Source organism: Lepidochelys kempii, chromosome 13 (assembly GCF_965140285.1).
Source record: "Lepidochelys kempii isolate rLepKem1 chromosome 13, rLepKem1.hap1, whole genome shotgun sequence".
In the NCBI taxonomy this organism is placed as follows: domain Eukaryota; kingdom Metazoa; phylum Chordata; order Testudines; family Cheloniidae; genus Lepidochelys; species Lepidochelys kempii.
This window is the reverse complement of record NC_136392.1, coordinates 28,464,821-28,485,926: the sequence shown is the minus strand read 5'-3', so window position 1 is coordinate 28,485,926 and position 21,106 is coordinate 28,464,821. Positions and strand designations below refer to the sequence as shown.

General features: G+C 44.5%; 1 protein-coding gene across 3 annotated transcripts in view; it reads left to right on the top strand.

The window, feature by feature from the left end:
* The window catches only part of CBFA2T2 (CBFA2/RUNX1 partner transcriptional co-repressor 2), a 97,472-nt gene extending 82,967 nt beyond the window's left edge, over positions 1 to 14,505 (top strand). For 2 of the 3 annotated variants that reach the window (XM_073309909.2, XM_073309911.2), the window contains exons 8-11: positions 2,010 to 2,205; positions 4,428 to 4,496; positions 5,432 to 5,622; positions 11,162 to 14,505. In XM_073309909.2, coding sequence (XP_073166010.1) covers positions 2,010 to 2,205; positions 4,428 to 4,496; positions 5,432 to 5,622; positions 11,162 to 11,452 — 747 coding nt within the window. In that variant the 3' untranslated portion in view covers positions 11,453 to 14,505. The remainder of the gene's footprint in view (positions 1 to 2,009; positions 2,206 to 4,427; positions 4,497 to 5,431; positions 5,623 to 11,161) is intronic. The other variant, XM_073309908.1, reaches the window with a different exon arrangement.
* The last annotated feature ends 6,601 nt before the right edge of the window (positions 14,506 to 21,106 follow it).

Sequence of the window (21,106 nt, the reverse complement as noted above, 5' to 3'; positions counted from 1 at the left end):
AAATGAAGGGCTGATTGTGACATGGACAAGTGGCACAAACGTGTATCTTTGTGACAGCTGTCATCTTGGTTGGCACTGTGGGGATTGAACATGGGACCTCCAGAGCTACTGCAGCTTGAGCAAAAGTTCGGTAGCTGAGTCTGTAACAGACTCATACCCTCTGTGGGGCAGGCACAGGAGACTCTGTAACATACACCCACATGTGGGTTACACCTGCACTTTGCAGGCACAAATGCCTGTGGGGCCTTACATTTGTTTATGACCTCAATTAGTAACCATGGCACCTGCAAAACCAATTGGACCCAATGCTACCACTTGCATGCACCTACAGGTACAAGACTATTTCAAGGGTACATACAAATATTAGCATTTTAACAGGTGTTTCCATCTGCAAAGTGCTGAGCAAATTGTGGGGTAATTTTGCATGTGCACAAGTGGAAGCTGGACAGAGACCTGGCTGGAAATTTACCCCAAAATACTGTTCATTCTTCTGATACTAATCCTGGATTCTGGGACTCTGTGAAGGCAATGAAAACTATTAAATTGATCCCTGCATAAAACATAATTGTGATAAAATTGTGTTGTGAGAGGGGAGATGGTATCAAAGCACTTCCAAATTCTGCACAGCTGGGATATGGCTAGTTACTGACAACAGAGATTGTAGAAATCCGTTTGCTGCAGAAAAAGGCATAATTTGCATTTTTACAGAGAATCTTTAGTTTTTACATTTTGTGAAAAAATAAAAACATATTACTTATTCACTAAATTTTACTGAAAGTACCAGTGACACTTATTCCAGAAGTTCTCAAACTGGGGGTACGCCCACTGCGGGGGGGAAGGGCGGGTGGAGAGTCTGGAATGCATTCTGGGATGGTGTGAGAAGCTGCTGTTTGTGGCACTGCCTTCAGAGCTGGGAAGCCGGAGAGCAATTTCTATTAATTTATTTTATTAGAATGATTGATGGCTCTAGTAGGTTTTGAACTTGCTTAAAAATTGTAACTATATCAATAAAACATTGTGTTCAACTGATAACTTATGTATGGGGTTAGGGAGACTAAAGTTCAGTGTTTCATTTTAATCACAGAAAAACATGGATTTTTATGTTTTTTTTTTATTGGAGAACTTTGGGGGGTTTTATAAGGGAAAACTAGGATCCCTGCTGACAACTATCTGTTCCCTAAGACAAGGTCAATCTAACTGGCTGATGGAGAATCCCTGGGTACACACTGCATTCCCTTCTGTTTTCTGTGCAGCTCCAGATGATGGGAGTTGGTTAGAAATTTGAACACAGTATGCTCTCTTTTCAGGAAGAGTTTTAGAAATTTTAAGAGTGTCAGATTTCAGCCCTCTTTCTCATGGCTGATGTGAAATAGCCAAAAATTGTGTTGCAATAAGAAATTTCACTTCTGTAAATCCATGACTTGATTAGAGCTGCAGACCAATAAAAAGAAATTTCTCACTAATTCTGTCCCACACTGTTTCAAAATGGGGTTTTCCACCAAATGCCAGGGGAATGAATAAACGCTATTTTTGAACAATAATTGTGTGAGTGTAGCTGATATTATTTCTTTCTTTCTGGCTCTCTGAGCATATCAAGGACCTTCCAATGGTTGAAACTATGCCAATAATTGATCCAAACAGGGACAGATCAGATCCCTAGTCTTGTCTGTAGATTTATAGAAAAGAATAAGGAGTCAAATAGGAACCTGCTGTCATAGATCTGATGATGCTAAAGCAGAACTCATTTGAATAATACTTTAACAAGAGAAATCTCAGCTGTTGAGAGAATGTTCTGCTTTATTTCACTGGGACTTTGAATGTCTCTGATTTTCCCATTGCATTCAAATGATTCTGCGTTCTTTGGTCTACATAAGCAGGCTGGGCCTGTTGTTGGGAAGTACGCTCTCAATTTGACATTTTCCAGTAAGAAACCATTCTCTGCTATAGAGAACGTCAAAGAAACAGGCATCGGTAACCAGTTCTGAAATTCACCTTTCTCTCCCCAACAGGCTTTGAATTGCATCATGGAAATGGTGGAGAAGACTAGGCGCTCCATGGCTGTTCTGCGGCGCTGTCAGGAGGCTGACCGGGAGGAGCTCAACTACTGGAAGAGGCGGTGCAGCGAGAGCACAGAGACAAGGAAGGGAGGGAGTGAATTCATCTCGAGGCAGCACAGTCCCGGGAGTTCTGACTCCATCAACAGTGGTAAGAGAGGGAGCCAACTGCTGCCACATAGTTACAGGGTGGCTTACTGGTCACTTGAGGCTGTGGTTCCACAGCAATGTCCTCCAGATTTGGGGGAGACTTAAACCTAGAGGCTAAAAAATAGTTCCCTTTGGTTCATCGGATGTGTCAGATCTAAAAGCAGCAGAATGTGAAATACTGCATGGCAACATCCGGTTGGATCAAGTGCTCTGAAACTTACATGTGTCAGTGAGTGACTGGAGGAAGAATACATTGTTCATATGCTCTGAGACTGAAAGGGTTTCTCCAGACTAGCCTTTTCCCTACTTTGAGAGTATCCTATAGATCTGAAACTTGAAAACCAAGTTGATATTGAGTTTCAGGTGCACCCCAAAAATAGAGAATGCTTTTTTAAAAAATTTTTTATTGGAAGCATGGTGAACTTGTAGCTGTCTGTAATTCTGAAATGACTTGAGCAGCTTCCCCCAAACTTTGCAAAAATTAAAATTTCTCTATTGAAATTTCTCTTTAGAAACATTTTGGGAGGAAGAGGACTGAGAATAGAGTGCAGAATGGTTGCAGTCATAATTATAAAACCAGTACTAATTGGCACCCTGATATCTCAGAAAGTGCCAAGGAAGTGTAGGCTTTGTTGTAGAAGCAGGTTTTCATTAGGAAGAAATCCTTTTCATTCAATCTGTTTAAAGCCATGAAGAAGGTATACCCTATGAATGGCCACTCTTAATATATTGGAAGTACAGTCTTTAATGGCATGCCAGGAATTATTATTCTACTCTGCTGTACTCTATCCTTAGAAATAGCACTGTGGGCTTCTGTGTTTGTCACTCAAATTCCAGATCACGGGTGCTTAAATTACAAGTAAAAAAAGTGGGTTGCTTTTTGTTTTCTCTACCTGCCTGCCCTACAGACTTACCTGGGGCTCTGAGAGTCAAGCTGGACTTATCCATTCATTTCTTTGCCATGCATAATAAAGATTCTGCAGGACAAATGATTCCCTCAAGGACACCTGTGCAGCCCTGTTGCCTTCAGTTGAGTTTTTACAGGTTTAACTGACCAGAGCTTAGCAAATAATTCTGTTGACAGCACAAAAGAGACAGAACCCAGTTCCCTCTTTCTTATCAATGTTGATTCTAAGTGGAGCAGCAAAGTGGTAAAAAGTCACTGGAGTCAACAGATGGTAATGAATACACAGAGGGAGCAAATCTGTTAAGTACAGGGAGTACCACTGAACGTCATTGCTTCTCAGAGTAGAACAGCCTTTTAAAGCTGCTCAGGACGAAGGTAGCTACAGCACCAAGGTGTTAAAAATGACTTAAAAGAGCAGGAATCTTGTTGAATTCTCCCTTAAGAGGCTGTAATATCAGGGACTGTAATACCGGTGTGTTTGAGCTAGAGGGTGCAGTTAGATCAAAAACCTCCATGTCAGTGAAACAGCTGGTGTATACACTGCAGAGTTTTGTAAGAACCTATGGAACAACAAACTCTGATATTTCTGCCTTTTCCATTACCGTTTGACTTAGTTTAGTTTAATTTTTCTGAAGTCATGTGAACCTTTAGAAAAAAACATATTTTTAAAAAACATACCAGAAAAGATTGTGTGTAAAAGCCATACTACTAGATTTCTAAAACTTTTCCAGTGGAAATATATTTTAAATTGCTGAGATCACGTGATACCAAGTAAAGAAATCGTTTACCAGCATCTGTCACATTATATCTCACTGAGCTTGTGTAGTATCAGGTGTGTTTGTACACCTATAGCTTTGAGATGCATAGTTTGTATTTCAGTTTTAGTCTGGCAGTTGCCTTTGGGATCTTTGAAAATGAAAAGTGCTGTATTTAATGTAATACATTGTTAGTATAGATTGATCTTCACAATCATTGCACACAGCAGATGTTTGACGAGGTATATTTATAAATATAGCCTGTGATTATAAAGTATCGGAAGATGGAAGTGGATTACACTGTGCAATAAATCATGCAGGACACTAATTAAAAGTTCATTTATCATCTTGCCATTTGATGAATGGTCTGAGCTGCAGAAATCACTTGCTTGGGTTTTAGCTATTAAGCCTATCGTGGTCCCTTGGTGCTTTAGCTAGGTTTATAGACACTGTCTGCAGGTTCTCGTAGCTTTCCTGCAGGGTTTGGAATGGCTGTTTAAGCAAAATAATTCAAGGAGAGGAGACACTGCTGATCCGTCAATGCATTCCTTGTTTCCACAGATTCCCAGCGGGACTTCAGCAGCCGGTCCGGGACAGGCTATGTTACTGAAGAGATATGGAAAAAAGCTGGTAAGTATTTGTAGATGGTCACTTGATAGAGTTACCATAAGCTTAAGGGATAAATGCAGATCGGACACAGGGCCAGATGCAAAGTCATGCTTTGTAGAAAAGCATCTTGAATGTGTGGTTCCTTTCCTGGCTGGCTGGTTATATGCTGACCTAGATTTGCAAAGAGGCTTGCACCTGAGCTGAGCGCACACTTGATGTGTGTGTGCAGTTTGGGAGTTTGTGTGCCACATTGAATGCATGCCCAGCCCCAGAAGTATAAATACCTGGGGAGACAAGCTTGGGAAGCTGTTGGAGACGCACTTGGGAAAACGTAGGTGTGGACTTGATGCGCCAACAGCTGAGTGTGGAGGTTTGGAGTAATACGTTGGGGAAACAAATCCCATTGCAACGTAACGCAGCACCATTTCATCTAAACTAATCTGGGTCCCTCCATTTCTTGGGCCTTCAATCTGCGGGGTGTTCTTAGCCTTTTTTTGCCTACCCTTGACCTTCTCCTGTCTGGATTTCCAGTACTCTTGGTTTTCAGTGGCTATGAGCTGATAGGCTAATGACCAGAAGTAGTTGGCATCAGGGCTGGTCAGAAGGCTGTGTAGAACCAGATGGTGGATTTAGACTGGTTCCCAGTAGGTAGGCTTATCCTAGTAAGCATCATGACAGTTGGCAGTAACTAGGCACCCTTGTTGTCGGCCTCAGCAGAGCAGCCGTAGATTGACTTGCCCATGGTGACTGAACTCCCCTCTCTCCCTAGAGGTTGTCTCTTCAGCTCAAGGGTGAGGTTCATTGGCACTTATTTTCTTATTGTCTCTTTAGTGTATCACCCTAACATTGAATGGTGCTGCCCGGCAGGATTTTTCTTCCCAGTCTCACTCAGTCGTCTTTGTCCAAGGCTTGTTTTGCCAGCGAGACTGGTTGATGAGACTGTTGTTTTCTTCCAGAAGAAGCCGTGAATGAGGTGAAGCGCCAGGCCATGTCTGAGGTGCAGAAAGCTGTGGCTGAGGCAGAGCAGAAGGCATTTGAAATGATTGCATCCGAGAGGGCCCGCATGGAACAAACCATTGCGGATGCAAAGCGCCAAGCTACTGAGGATGCCTTCCTAGTGATTAATGAGCAGGAAGAGTCTACAGAGGTAAGAACCCATGGCCGTATCCCTGCAGTCTGGGTTGGGAGAACGAATGGGCAGTGTTCTAGGGTGAGATATAGTGCCCAGTTCGCAGTGGGCGTTGGGCTCTGAACTCCCGTTTTGTTTCTTTGACAGTGGGATCAATTTAGAAATGATTCCATTGGGCATGCTGTGAAAACTGTGTAAGAGGCTACCTCGTGTATGTGAAAATAGTGTTGAAGGGCCAGTGTGTATGAGGATCCTGAGTCGGAGCAGCGCCAGAGTAGCTACACCAGATTTATCCCAATACAAGAGGAAAATCAGAGCTGTTGAATACAGTTCTGTTCCACTTTCCTCTGAGTACAGCCACTCTTTCACAACTTGCTTTGTTTCAGTCCCTGGAGAGATTTTTTTTAAAAGTTGCTTTTGTTTTTCTTAACGACTTTAAAATAATAATTAATACCTAGCTCTTATTTAGTGCTTTTCATCTGTAGTTCTCAAAGCACTTTACAAAAGGAGATCAGGATCGTTACTAGGGTGACCAGATCTCCAATATTATCGGGACTGCCCTGATACTAGGGGCTTTGTCTTACACAGACAACTATGCCCCCCCCCCCCCAAAAAAAAAAAAAAAAAGAGAGAGAGAAAGAAAGTAAGTATCCCTGATTTTTCATACTATCTGGTCACCCTAATCATTACCCCCATTTTACAGATGGGGAAATGAAGGCACTGAGAGGGGAAGTGACTTGTCCATTGTCACTCAGCAGACTAGTGGCAGAGCCCGGAATAGAACCCATATCTCCTGAATCCCAGCCCAAGTACCCTACCCACTAGGCCACACTGCTGCCCAAAAGACAGGCAACATCCTAGCTTGATGCCTCACTTAATTCCAGATGGGCATTCAGAGACTTACATGGCTCTTTATATAGCAGTCTGTAAGTGTGTGTCCATGTGTCCATCTGTCTGTGCAGACCAGCGTGGTGAATATCCTCTTGGATATTGGGGTTTGTGTTGTCTTACAAAACACATGCTGCATAACAGATTCCGTCTGAAATAAACACTGAACTGCGCTCCGCGTATAGCCCCAATATTTTTCTCATTCGTGAAAACTCATAAAGCCGAGTGGAGCGTGAGCAATCTTGAGCAGGTCAGTGCAAAATTTCAATTTGATCCTTCCAGGACTCAAAAAACCCACAAAATATACCCAACAGGGTACTTTCATGTTTTCTAGACAATGACGTTTGATTCCTTCAGAGCTAGTGGGCACTGATGGGTAAGGATAGACTTTATGAAAATGAATTATCACCTTCCTCATTAATAAAGCCTCCCCTTATTACAGAGGAGATGTAGTTTATTTGCCTTTTCAATTCCCCTCATCTTAAGTAAAGAAAATAGCTTGGTCCATTCTTTTTCTCTCAAAACTTCACTATTAAGATTGGATCTATTGTAGGGGAATATTTAACTATAGTGCTAACACTGTTTTCCCTGGTCTCTGTCCATCACTGGCAACAACTCTGCTGTCCTCCCCATCATTCAGTGGCTCAGCTTTGGGGTTATCTTGGACTCTTCTCTCTTTCTGTCCTTGTCTCATCCAGGCTCTTGCCAAATGACATTCCACCATTTTCCTCCTGATGCTGATTTACTTAACCGTGTTCTTCCCCTCCTTAGTGGGCCCTTTGAAGTGTGTTGTGCATGGTGAGTAAGGTCATGGGGTTCTGTATGCATCTGTATGGAGCTAATGGAGCAGGGAAACTAGTTTAACACTGAAAACAACAGGAGATGCACATGAGGCATGGAGGAAAAAAGACTGGAAAGGGGAAATCCCAAAGATACTCTCTCTTTTTTTTTTTTTTTTTTTAAAATGAGGACTCTTAAGATTCTCAGCACTAACCTAAGAATATCAGAATGACCATATTGGGTCAGACCAATGGTCCATGTAGCCCAGTCTCCTGTGGGAGTGTACAGAATGTGGCAATTTTAGAGAGATCCACTCCTGTTTTCCCCTCCTGGGTTCTGGTAGAGGTTTAGGGTCACCTTGAGCACGGGGTTGCATCTCTGACCATCTTGGCTAATAGGTGTTGATATACCTATCTTCCATGAGCTTATCAAGTTCTTGTCTGATCCCAGTTATATTTTTGGTCTTCACAACATCCCCTGGCAATGAGTTCCACAGATTAATTGTGTGTTGTGTTGTGTGAAAAAGTTCCTCCTCTTGTTAGTATTAAATTTGCTATTAATTTCATCAGGTGACTCCTGGTTTTTGTATTGTGTGAAAGGGTAAATAACACTTCTCTATTCACTTTTTCCACACCATTCGTGATTTTATAGACCTCTGTCATCTCCTCCTTGTCATTTTCCTAACTCTAAATTGAACAGCTATAATCTTTTTGTCTCCTTGTGTCAAAGCTGTTCCATACCCTTCATCATCTTTGTTCCCTTTCTCTGAACCTTTTCCAGTTCCCCTATGTCCTTTCTGAGATTGGGTGACTGAAACTAGACACACTATTCAAGGTGTGGGCACACCATGGATTTTATACAGTGGCTTTATATTTTCTGTCTTATTTTCCATCTCTTTCCTAATAGTTCCTAACCTTTTGTTAAGCCGTTTTGGCTGCTGCTGCTCTTTGAGCTGAAGTGTTCAGAGAACTATTCCACAATGACTCCTAGATCTTTCTTGAGTGGCAACAGCTAATTTAGAAGCCAGCACTTAACTGTACATCTTAAGAACTGAAGTGGGTTTGTGATATAAAGAGGGGCGGTGGTTGTTTTTTTAATGAATACACAGTCATTTGCAAAGTCATGTCTGAAAGACTAGTGGCAAGTATAAACTGCTTCATTGCACTGGGAAAGTAAGAAGGAAAGGAGCCGTGCTCCTGTCTTACTCACTTGTTGAGGTTATGAAATATTACTGCTCAAATGAATAAAAGTAAGGTTCCTATGGCTCTTGTTGTTATTCCAAAGGATCCCAAAGCACTTTGCAAACTCTGGAATGAACATGTGTGTCCACTGATCTGTCTTTGTTTTTTTCCTACCCTTGTTCTCCCAACAACAGTTGCATTTCTGGAGCATCGCTGTGTTGGTGTTTCTGGTTTGTTTTGGCTCTGTAGTTTCTGGGGGAGAGTATGGTGAGCACATGGAGTTTGTTTTGCTGTGAATTGTGGAGACCAGCAATAGCCCCCTTGCTCTCATTATTTCAGGGGTTTGTGTGGTACCATGACTGTCTGAGTCTGGGAGGGAATGAGAGAGACAAGATGCTGGGGGGGTGGGGGGGAGGGATAGCTCAGTGGTTTGAGCATTGGCCTGCTAAACCCAGGGTTTTGAGTTCAATCCTTGAGGGGGCCATTTAGGGATCTGGGGTAAAAATTGGGAATTGAGCAGGGGGTTGGACTAGATGACCTCCTGAGGTCCCTTCCAACCCTGATATTCTATGAATAGCTTTTATTGGACCAAATTCTGTGAGAAAATAGCATTGCCCTCCCCATCTGCTTGTTCAGGTCTCGGGCATCAAGAAACAAGAGTTTCCATTCCAAAGCATAGAAACACTGGTCTCTCTTGTGATTATGGTGTCTTTCATTGATGTAGATGGAATATGGCTCCTCATGGGGTGGTTATGTGGTTTGTGAGGATACTGAGTTAGCAGCCTGGAAGAGGCCTGTTTGGGCAACTCTCCATAGGGAGGCAAGCCTCACTGATGGCACCAGTCACCTCATTCTAGGATCGTGCAGAAAACCCTCATGGTCCCACTGAAAAATATTGATGTAGCCCAAACTGGACAAGGTAATTCAGATTCCTCCTCCAGGAATGTCTCGGTAATGTCCAATCTGCAGTGAATAAAGCCATCACTACTTCATGGAGGGTCACACAGTTCTACCAATCGTTGAGCCATGATTGGATGGTATTGCATGCCCGGTTCTGACACAGCTGGCTCCACCCAGTACACAGGCATGCTTCAGGATGAAAAGAGCTATATATTTATTACATATTATTATGCAAGAAGACAAAAAAATGTAATATAGATAGATGTTTAGCCAAGAAATATATAAGGGCAGGGTGTAGCAGTCACTAAGCATTGAAGGATGCAGGTATTAAGGAGCAGGAGGAATTGGTTAACAAGATACAGAAGTTATGAGATAAAATTAAGTAAAAGAATGATTTTTAGGCTAAATAGCAAGGCAGACTTTTTGCCAGCGAGATCGGTTTGAGTGATGCCCAAGGGAAGTGGCGGAAGCACCACCATGTGATACAGTTAAAACTAGATTCTTGAAACCGCATTGGAGCATAGAGCTGCAGGAAAACCCTGGACTGTCCAGCTAGCAGATCTTTTTGTCACTAACCTCTGTGATTCTTCTGTGGAGTGCATTATTCTTCAGCCACCACATTAAAAAGCTGTGTCATTATTCCAGCGTATCCTGTAATCCATCAAATATGGTCGGAAGCAAACTATTTTAGGCAGGAGTATCAGTGGCTTTCAAGCTGTGACTCAATTTCTCAGGCTTCACATGTCAGTGGAGTATTTTTCCACATTCTTCTTCTGGAAGATCGACTCTCTCTCCTGTGTGTGTTGACTCTAGAGCAGTTCTGCTACCAATCAACTGAGTTAGGCTTTTTGCTACAAGCCAGCAAAGTATTGCCAGGAGCAAATGGTTGAGCTATGAGAGCTGCTAACATGCATCTTTCCGAGCTTCACGTGCAACATGCCACCAGAGAAACTCTCAAGGCTACTTCCCTTTCCTGCTCTCTTAGCAGCTTTTTGTGGGCATTGCAGAAGCGTGGTGATTCGTGAAATACATCTTGCGGGGTGGGAGTAAGGGGGCACACGTGGAATCCGGGCAAAGCTGGTTTTTCACAGCAGACGTTGTTGCTCTCCCAGTATGGTTTTGCTAATGCACAAGTCCAGCTGCAGAAAGCTAATCCTCCAGTTCCGCTTCTATGACCAACTGCAGTCACAGCTCCCAGTTTTGGCCTTTTGCCCTTGTGCTCCTTACAAACCAGTCACAGATTGTAAACCCGCCAGCTGACATATCTTCCAGAGTCCAGAGAGGCTTTGCTTAGCTTCCCGACTGAATCTCACCCCCTGGGAACAGTTTCACCTGGTGGATAAGCTTTTAAATTAGCTTTTTCTTTTCCACATTAGCCCATTGAAACCTCTTGTGTGGATAAGCAGGATCATAGGCAAATGTTGACTCTATAGGAGTGTTGTTGTAATCTCTGTGAAGAGCCCTTGGATAGTAAAAGAGAGCTGCTTAAAACAGGAAGTGAAAAGAATGTGTAGCAGCATTGTGCTCTGATTTCCTTGGGTGATGTTGCCTGCACTTGGGGTGGGATGCCAGTTGGATAGAGTGTGGCAGGTTGTTGTCATTCTACCACAGAGGCATGGTCTGTTCCCTGGTTAGAATGTGTGTGAAAGGGCTAGAAGTGGTGGGTTTTTTTACATTTATTTCTTCTGGGACAAAGCAGTGCCTGCAAATCCTGCAAATGCCTAGTAAGCCCTGTCTTGCTGCCCTCCAAACTATATTAACGTCCTCGGGAAATTATATTTTAAAGTCAAGTGTTTTCTGTCTTGCAGAGCTGTTGGAACTGCGGTCGCAAAGCCAGTGAGACGTGCAGTGGATGCAACATTGCCCGGTACTGTGGCTCTTTCTGCCAGCATAAAGACTGGGAGAGACATCATCGGATCTGCGGACAAGGGTTACACAGCCAGGCCAAGCCGCTTTCCCTGCCAGCAGGGCGATTGGCCGCCGCCGCCGCCAAACCAGCTGATGGGGTTCCAAGTCCTGCCCTAGAGAAGACCTCTGCAACGACCTCCCGATCCTCTACCCCAGCTTCCGTGACAACAATAGACACTAATGGACTCTAAATCTTTCCATTCAGTTCAGTAGGTTTTATACATTTTCCTGTTTTTAAACCTAAAATACACTTGCGCTCCACAGAAGGCTGTAAAAAGTCCACCGGCTACTCTAGAGCCCTGATGCTCCAGCTAATCTTCATGAGGTTTTTTCCGTTTCATTATAATCCATCAGCAGTTATTAAGAACCACATGCCAGCCTTGCCAATGGGACCTCAACACTGCTCGCTTTTAAGTCTTGGCGCCAGAGAGCACGTCACTTGGACCTTCAGGACTGTGGCCTCTTCCTCTTTGTTTTAATTGAACTTCTTTGGGAAGGAGCTCCCATGTCCTGCCCTGACATGCAGGAGACTCCAGGAGAGCAGCACGCAGTATCCAAGGATGAAGTGTGGTGTTCTTTCTGCTGGATGGCCAGGCTGCCTGAGAAGCTTCCCCATGCAACTTGCTACTCCTCCTGTTTCATCAGATACATATTTTTCTTCTTCCCAGTTGGCTCTGTACTTCCTAACTCTCTGCAATGAACTGTCCACCCAAACTGATTTTCCTTGGGAGAACTTCTCATTCTCCAGCATAATGAGAAATAAGCAGTTTCTTGGTTACAGATGTCTGCTTTTCCCCACGTCTGAGCTGCAAAGTGACTCACTAGGATTGCAGGGGTTGGGCATTCCCTGGAGGAGAGGAGAATTGTGTTCTGTTGAGGTGGGAAGCTAAACAAATCTCTGTGCTGAGCGGGAACAGTTGATCTTTTTTATATGGCCCATTTTAAACCCTGTTCTCTAACTGGACAGTCCATTGTTTATCAATCAGCTGGGTTAGGAGCCTCCACTCTCCTTGTGTGCTGAATATTTCAGACCAAATCTCGACCTGTCATTGTGGCCTGTTGCCCCACAGGCTGGGTTGGGTTACTTCACTGTGCAGGAAGGATTTTTCCACTGCATGGAAACTCTTAGTTTTAGATTTGTTGACTTTGTTTTCACCCTGTGAATCTCCTCCACACGATTGCAATGGATCGTTTACAACCTGTTCTTTCCAAGCATGTTGGCGCAACGATTTTAAAAAAAGTTTCAGAATTTTGCAACTAATGTCAATTTTTTAAACATCCAAGCCTAAATGGGATTACCAGAGCTCTGTTGTGTGCTGAACTCTTGGTTCCAGACCTATATTCCATGCAGAGAAGGGCAACCCCATCAAAGCACCTGGTTGCACTGCTCTAGATGACAGAATTCACTAGCAGTGCATTTATAAACCAATGTATATCACCTTGTCCATCATTTAAAGCCGGTCTAGAGATAACTGCTCAGAAGGGTGCAATCTAGTTGGGTTGTGGCGTGCTGAACTGGCTATTAGTAGGCTGGTTGGGCCTGAAGGCAATGTTCTAATCTGGTCCAGAGGGGAGGATTGGTTTGGTGCATGCAGAGAAACGCAGTTTGCCCAGAAGAATTTATTTTATGAGTCCCTTAAGAGCTTGTTATATGTGCAGCTAATGCAACAGGAATCGGAGCATGCTCGCTTTGGGAGTCCCACTGGCTTCTCATGCTGCTCATGAATAAGGGCTAGAGTATTGGCCCTTTACTGAGGTTTTGTTTTTGAGACTCTGTTGTTCTTCTGTGATCTTTGAATTAGAGCCAAACAAGGCAAATAATTCCTAAATTATATTTGGTCACTTTTTAAAATGGCAGCTGATAACGAAGATGTAGTTTACTATTCCTTGGGCTAGCGATGGGAACAGGCTTGCTGTCGACTGGATGTTGTTGATATGCCACGGTAACAAGAGCAGGTTAGCTCATTGATCTGGCTGTGGTCCTTAGGGAGCGTAATTTGGAAACTGCAGTCTCCAGTAATGAAGTGGTTAACTCACATGTCTTAAAAGTTTTAGCTCACAGGCAAAAATCTTCTCATTGCCAAAATTCCATATTAAGAATCTCTAGTTTTTGCCCTGTGAGAGATGGTTACTACCACAGTTCGGAGCCCGGACTCAGTCACAGCCTGTAGATACAGATTGCAGGTAGATGAAAGAGCTGCTTCTCTGGTTCAGACTCTTCTGCTTCTTAAAGGAAGAACAGATCAGGATTGCAGGGTGCAGAGATAATTGTTGGCAGTATTCCTTACTTGTCTGAAGTCCTTCTCCATGGCTGTGTATACCTGCCTCAAGTACAAGAGCTGGGGCCATCTCTGGGGTTGAGGCTGTTCCATAACCATCTGTACTAACCTCAGAGAACAGCTGATGCCTCCTGGATAATGGAAACCTATTTGCAAACAATTCCTATTCTGTGTAAGGTTCTCATCTCTGTTCCCTTCATTCGCTACTGCTATCAGGATATTTCTGCAGAAACAGCATCTCAGGGGTGAAATCCCTTCAAAGTCCTGTTCTTCTCTTAAACTATCAGACCTTTCCAGTGATGATCCATTACCCATCAGCATTGTACTGGGTTGATAAGGAACAGAGAGAAGCCACAGAGTATGTGGTTTTCATGAAAATATCCTTCATAACAGAGGACTGGATTCTGCAGTTCTTACTCAGTCAATGCACCCAATGGGAGGTTTGATTAAGGTCCCTCTTGGTATAGTGGTAACCCTGAAAACCTTTTCAGTTGCCTCCGCTAACTAAATACCATTGCCTCAATGTTTGTAGCTACAAATACTGAAGTGGTACTAGTTAGTTGCCTAAGGGCAATCACTAAGATCAGACCCCAAAAAGGATGAGAGCAATACAGTGCTCTAAGGAATTATTTGTAAATAAACAGTCTTCCATAGTTTTCATTCAACTTCAATGGCTCTCTATGTATTAAAATAAAATTAACCCCAATGTAAATAAATGAAATACTAACAGTCATGATTAGAATGATTTTTTTAAACATGGAATGATAAATGTGAAATTCTGGTATGGGAAGACTTGTTGGATTGAGTTTTCTATATTTTTTGTCATTTAATTCTGTAATAGGAATTTGTTACTTAATTCCCATGCATAACTTATTTAATGTACTGTATAAAGGAACCCAAACTGTTACAGATGTATTTAGTTTGTTCTACTCAAAGTAGTCAATAAAAAGACTATATTCATCTTACCACTCCTCCTTCATCTCTCAAAGGGAATAGAATTTTATCATGATACATGTAACAGGCTTAGATTCCTTGAGGTTTCTGTAGGAACAGTGCCTCACAGTCATGATAAAAGTCATGGCTAATAAGGGTTGTGGGAAATGAAAGCATATGTCCACTTCAAAGCTGAGAAACCAGGCAGCCATGCCAATCTTCTGGCACATGCATGGAGCCCAAAATGAATCCCCAAAGTCAAATACAAATGCAGAATTCCAACCTGAGTCATGCACAGAGGGTTTTTTTTAAGTGGTTTAATTTTGGTACTCAGTCCAAGATGTTTATTGCAAAGGATATTCTCTAGCCCCAAAATTCCAATGATCTAATATGAAATTCCCTCCCTGCCGTCTCCCCAGATTTACTGTCATATTCAACCTGCTGAAGTCTCAGTGTTTGAGGAGGAGCACCTAACATTTAGAAACAAAAATTGCTGCTTAAAGCTCGGCACAAATTGGTTTCTCTGGGACAAATAACATTTTCAGTCACTTTAGTTTCACAGTCTGACATTTCTCTTGTAAGTAATTAGCAGAAAGCGAGGATGCCAGATTCCTGCTGGGATGGAGGTCCATTGTTACCCAAAAGAAGGGACTGGCAAGTCACTTCATCTTGCTGATCTTCCGTTCCTCACCTTTGACTGCAGTGAGATGCTTCGTTGATACGATTCTTGCTTTGAGTGCAAGGGATCCTGGGTTCAAATCCCAGATGAACCCAGTTAACCATTGGAACAATTTACCACGGTGTGTGGTGGATTCTCCATCACCTTTTAAATCAAGATTGGATGTTTTTCTAAAAGATCTGCTCTAGGAATTATTTGGGGGAAGTTCTCTGGCTTGTGCTATACAGGAGGTCAGTAGATGATCACAATGGTCCCTTCTGGCCTTGGAATCTGTGACTCTCTTTTTTGCTTTTATGTAGACCTTCTTTTCTCCCATGGTTTGACTGCCTTGTCTATTTAGAATATAAACTCTTGAGGGCAAGGAACATCTCTTCCTGTGTACAAACAGTGCTTTTCATGCTGGAGCACTTATGTTGGTTGGGATGTCTAGAAGCTATTGTAAATAATTACAATAAGTACCTGCATTCCAGAATGAGATGTGGTTGCAAGGTGATGGGACATTTCAGGTAAATAATTCCTTACTTACAGTCTTTTGCAGTCAGAAGACCTGGTCCCCACAGACTGTATTGCATAAGGAGTACATCGCTCCTGAAATATGATTGTCTCTGGGGTGGAACACATCTAACAGTGTGCACCTAATGATGGTGTGCTGCTGTTTAGGACAGGAAGTGAACAATAAATTCTCTATCTGATACTACAGGAGAGGATTTGGGAGGCCACAATCATCACCTTTGCATGCTCTCCGTCTTGGCGCACATTCCAGCCATGGCTGAGGTTCGGTCTGGAGATTTGGATAGCTATCTCTGCTATTCTTACATGCTGCATAATCCCAGGATTTCAGCCTCCAGGGCTCTGTCGGGCAATTTTTACAAACAATTAATTTTGTTTAACTTAAATTCTAAACGTGGAGAAAAACATGCATTTGTATTTGGCAGCCAGTGTTTTACCCTGCTGGGCGGAATGCATTTTAATGCATTATTCACAACGGTAAAAGCTTAGACCATAATTTGCTCTAATCACAGATTCTCAGTGTGAATTTGCATCTATTCTTGGATTAAGTCTGAATGTTAAGCTGTTGCGTTCTCTAGAACGAGTGCAGTGCTCATTCCTGCTGTAGGCTCGCTCGCTTGCTAGCTCTTTAATTGTGAGGCAACCCAAATTGTCCAAAGAGCAAATAAGCCTGCTCTCCAACAAGAAACCTCTGGCCAGCCTGCTCTACCTTCTCTCACCATGGCATGTGGTCTGTGATCCACATTTCTTCTATGCATTCAGCAGAAAGGCACTGGCTACTGCTGTGAATGGTTCTTCGGCGAGTCTTGCTCATGTCCATTCCATGCTCGGCGTGTGTGCACCATATGCACCGTTGCCGGAGATTTTTCCCTTAGTAGTATACACTGGTCAGGCTCTAGCACCCTCTAGCCAGGCGTTTATGCACTGGTATAAGGTGCACTGCCAGCCCCACACCATCTCAATTACTTCTAACTGCCTATGAGGGTTGCTGGAACACCCCTTCTTGCTTTGGCAGGGCTTCTTCCTAGTGGTTTTTGGACTTGCAGTTAGTGCAAATAGTTCCTATCATAGAAGGACTTTGCCCCAGGGGCCGGGCATGCTCTGGGCTTCAAGCCTTGTGCCTCCTGTGGCAAGCCTGTGCTGGTGAATGACCCGCACTCGGGCTGCTTAAAGTGCCTGGGCGAAACTCACACGAAGAACAAGTGCCAGATCTGTCGGGACTTCAGACCGTGCACCAAACGTCAGACTGACTGCTATCCTCATCCAAGCCGCTCAGACCTGTCTCAGAGCCAAACCGCTGTGATTCGGCGCCGAGTACTTGAGCATTAGTGCAAAGCGTTTCCCTGGCACCGTTCTCCCTCTCCGAGGAAGAAGCATTAGAAGCAGCACACGGAGAGAAAACGCTCACCGGTGTGGAAGAGAGACAAGCAGGGAGAAGGCAGTTTAGTGAGACCCATGCTGGGCCGCTCTTCTACCCCCAGACCTGCGTCAGCAACATCGACTCTACAGAAGGGCATTGAGCCCAGTGAGACCCTCTGCCGACACCAGGAAACCTGCACTGCGGTGCCAGCAGACATGATACCATCGACCCCAGAGGCTTTTCAGGTAGCTAGGGACCTTCTCTCCTGGTCCCACCAACCCCAATGGGGCATCTACGAGCTCCGGAAGCAGGAGGGAACAGGGTACGTTGGGCGCCTGGCACCATCTAGGGTCAAGCCCCACCTGATCCCAGCATCTTGATCTCTGGCACACCACTGGTTCCCGGAACCCCGGCACCATATGGAGGTGGAAGCAGGTACCGCTCCACCATGGTTGCTGAGAGAATAGTCTTTGGCATCCAAAGGGGAATCTTATGTGCTGCCAAAAGCCCACCATCAGTACCCAGCCTATGTTCCACTAAGCGTCAGTGCTGGACCTCTAGCAGGCTCCTGGCCAGCAGGTCACTGGCCGATGCTGCCACCTGGAATGATCCCTAGTTACGTCCTGAAAGTGGTCTGGCTGGATATTCCGTTTGTTCATTGCTGGCAAACTTATTACGACACCAAAGCTTTTGGCAACCACATGATCACTGGCCATGTAGCAGCATTCCTTGGTAAACACCCTTGTAATTTGTTGGTCTTCCATCCTAATATGTCCATACCAAGAAAACTGCCAAAACCAAACCTGTGCTGATGGAGGTAGTTACGGGATTCTGCTACAAATATCCTCAGTGCCGAGTGTGTCCTTCCACTTCATACGGAGCAGCTGACAAAGACTATGAGAATCGAAAATGTCTATCAGCCACTCTTCAGCCTTTCTCAGTGCCCATGTTTCATTGCCATGCAATAAAGAGAGTTGGCATAACTGTGGTTCCGTAGATGTGCAGCTTCGTAGCAAGCCTGACGTCACAGCGTCTTCACAGAGGCTGCTGAAGGACTGGAAACACGGCAGCTGCTGCTTCTATCTGAGCATCCACATCTTTGGAGACTCCAGTGCAGAATAACACATAATAAAAGGTTGAGTTGGATCCATTTCCACAGGGAACTTCTTGACCCACTGCAAATATAATTCACTCCTCCATTTGCCCGCCCTCCCACTTACAAGTGTGAAAGTTACACTGGCCTCCTGCCTGTCAGATTTCAAGCTATAGAGGTGCAAACCTGGCCAGTTCTCGCATGGGATCCTACCTTAATTCTCATCTGCCTACAGGCTTCCTCTATTTCACCTAACATACCTAAGTCCTGCCACCTCTAGGGCTTAAACACCAGTTCAGTCTCCTTTGCAGGTTTGGTCCTTGGCCTCTCCAGACATACCCCAAGGATGACAGGTGCTGTGATGGTTTGGCATGGTGCCTGCTAGGTATTGGGTTCAGTTCACAGACTGCCACCGGTGTGACGTCGTTCGGGACCAGAAGTGCGCACTCGCTTACCCAGAGCTGCAGAAGAGCGTTGTGTGGCTTGAAAGCTGGTCTCTTTCACCATCAGGGATTGGTCCAATAAAAGACATCACCTCGCCCACCTTGTGTCCCTAATTAGCACAAGCATGTTAGCTAGCCCTGCAATTGTTCACAGCTCTGAATATATGGCCCTAAATTGCTCCTGAGCTGGGCCTGCTTGGACCAGCACCCATCTCCCCTTCTTAATCCCTGGATCTAGCCATTATTGTAAAGATTTCCTAGCAGTAGTTGTACTCAGACTATGACTGCCTTCCATCTTGCTTGTATCCTACCTCCTTTTGACTGGGCCCCTAGAAATCCCATTGCAGGTCGTTGTTGGCCTTAGCCCCACCAGCAGGGAAAGGGTGGACATGTGGTTTGGGCACTGGATTGGGGTACAGGAGTTCTGGGTTCTGTTCCTGACTCAGGTGCCAACTTCCTGGTGACCTAGGGCAAGTCACTTAACTGCTCTGTGCCTCAGTTTCCCCATAGGCAGAATGGGAAGAATATTGCTTCTTTGGTCTGTCTTGCCTATTTAGATTGTAAGCTCTCTGGGGCAGAAGCAGCCTTTGATTTTGTGTGTGTGTACAGCACCACTCAGGGCATCAAGGCAGTGCAGTAAGGACGTCCAGCGGTTAGGGTGGCAGTGGACGTGGGAGACCTGAGTTCAGGTCTGTCACAGACTTTGTGTATGACTTCTGGACCTCAATTCTCCATCTGTACAATGGGGGTCATTGCACTTCCCTACCTCAAGAGGGTGTTGTGGGGAAAAACCATTAAAGATTCATAGATTACGAGGACAGAAACATCCACTGTGGCCCCTAGCCTGACCTCTTTATAACACAGGCCGGAGACCGTCCCTGAGATAACTCATGTCCGAGGTGCGCTGTGTCAGCACCTTAGATAGAAAATACAAATAATTCACAATAAGCAGTTAGGACCATGGCTCAACGACGGCCCCACCAGCTGTTTCTGAGGCAAATATGTCATTAGAAATAACGTGTGTAATACGTGTTGAGAGAGCCAGGGTGGCAGTTGGTTCAAACAAGTTCTGCATGTTCATTACCAAGCCCATCTCTTGAGTAATCCCAGACCTTTGTTAATGGTATATGTTGTGTACATCATTCGTCAAAGCAGCCGTTCTGCTCTCTGCTTTAATGAGGCTGCCTGCTTTCCAGAGTAAAAGCCTGCGGAGTTGAAGTTCTCGAATACAGCAGCTTATGCAGAGGGAAAGTTTTAATTTTGGAAAGTACCCGTAATCAACGCAGCCAAGTCACTGCTCCGGCCTCCTGGAGCACCCTTCTAATTGTGCTCCTTCCATTTACTATGGCACTTCTGCAGGTGACTGCAGACAACAAGATCAACAGCGACCGCCTCGAATTTTCAGCCCTTGCCTTCCCTCTTCTCAGCTCAGAAAGGTTTCAGAGTAACAGCCGTGTTAGTCTGTATTCGCAAAAAGAAAAGGAGGACTTGTGACACCTTAGAGACTAACCAATTTATTTGAGCATGAGCTTTCATGAGCTCGTGCCCAATTGTTCCTTGGGGCTCGTTCAGCCAAACCCGGAAGGCTCCGCTGTCTGTTGGCTGTATACAGTTTGTCCTTTGGCCCTTCCAGTGATCTGCCCCTCGGGGAGACCTGCTGCTATACAAATCGTGACAATGGCGCCTGGGTTGCTGAAGCAGTGAAGGAGAGAGATGATTGGAGAGGTGTGTGAATCTGTCACTTCCTCACGGAGTCAGACTAGTGTCAGTGTGAGCTTTTTACTGCCTGCACACCAGCGTCACCGGGTGCTGTCAGGAGACCATGGGGGACATTAGCTGTGGAGAACTGTTTGAATACAGTATGAATTTCGCTTTGCCAGCTCAAACTCGCCCCCTTGAAGTGCCACTGCTTGAGAATCCACCCAAACCACCTCCAAACTGTGCTGTAGATCGGGTTGTAAAATTTTCAGTGGGCACAATATGGGTTTGTTACATATGTTAGCCACTCAGGGAACAGAGCCTGCACCACGTGACTGGAATTCTGGACCTGTTCACAGAGGGCCTGCAGAGGAAGAATCGCTGCCTGAAGAACTGTGCAGATAGTTTTGGGTAATGGCTATTTCTAGGACTTTGGCAATTTGTTTATGAGCAATTGTCCAACAGCAAATTAGGGGAAGTTCCTGGGACAAATGATTAGTTGTGTATTGCTTCTTGAACTCTAACAAATATCAATCTGGATTAGATAGATGGTAGAATTGGGGTAAAAACTTTAACCCTCAATGGAGCTGCTGTCTCACATCATCAGGGTTTTGTTGTTTCTAATGAATGTTTATCGTGTACGTGTGACTAGAGATCAGCCAGGCTGGCCCCCGCTGTCTCAGGCACTGCATAAACATAGAAGAGGACAGTCCCTGTCCCAAGGAGCTTATGGTGTAGAGGACAAGACCTAAGAGCTGGATGAGACAGACAAGAAACACAGCAGGGCTCATGGGGCAATAAGCTAGGGCGTGAGCAATTCTTACCCAGGCAGGGCAATGTTCACAGTTCA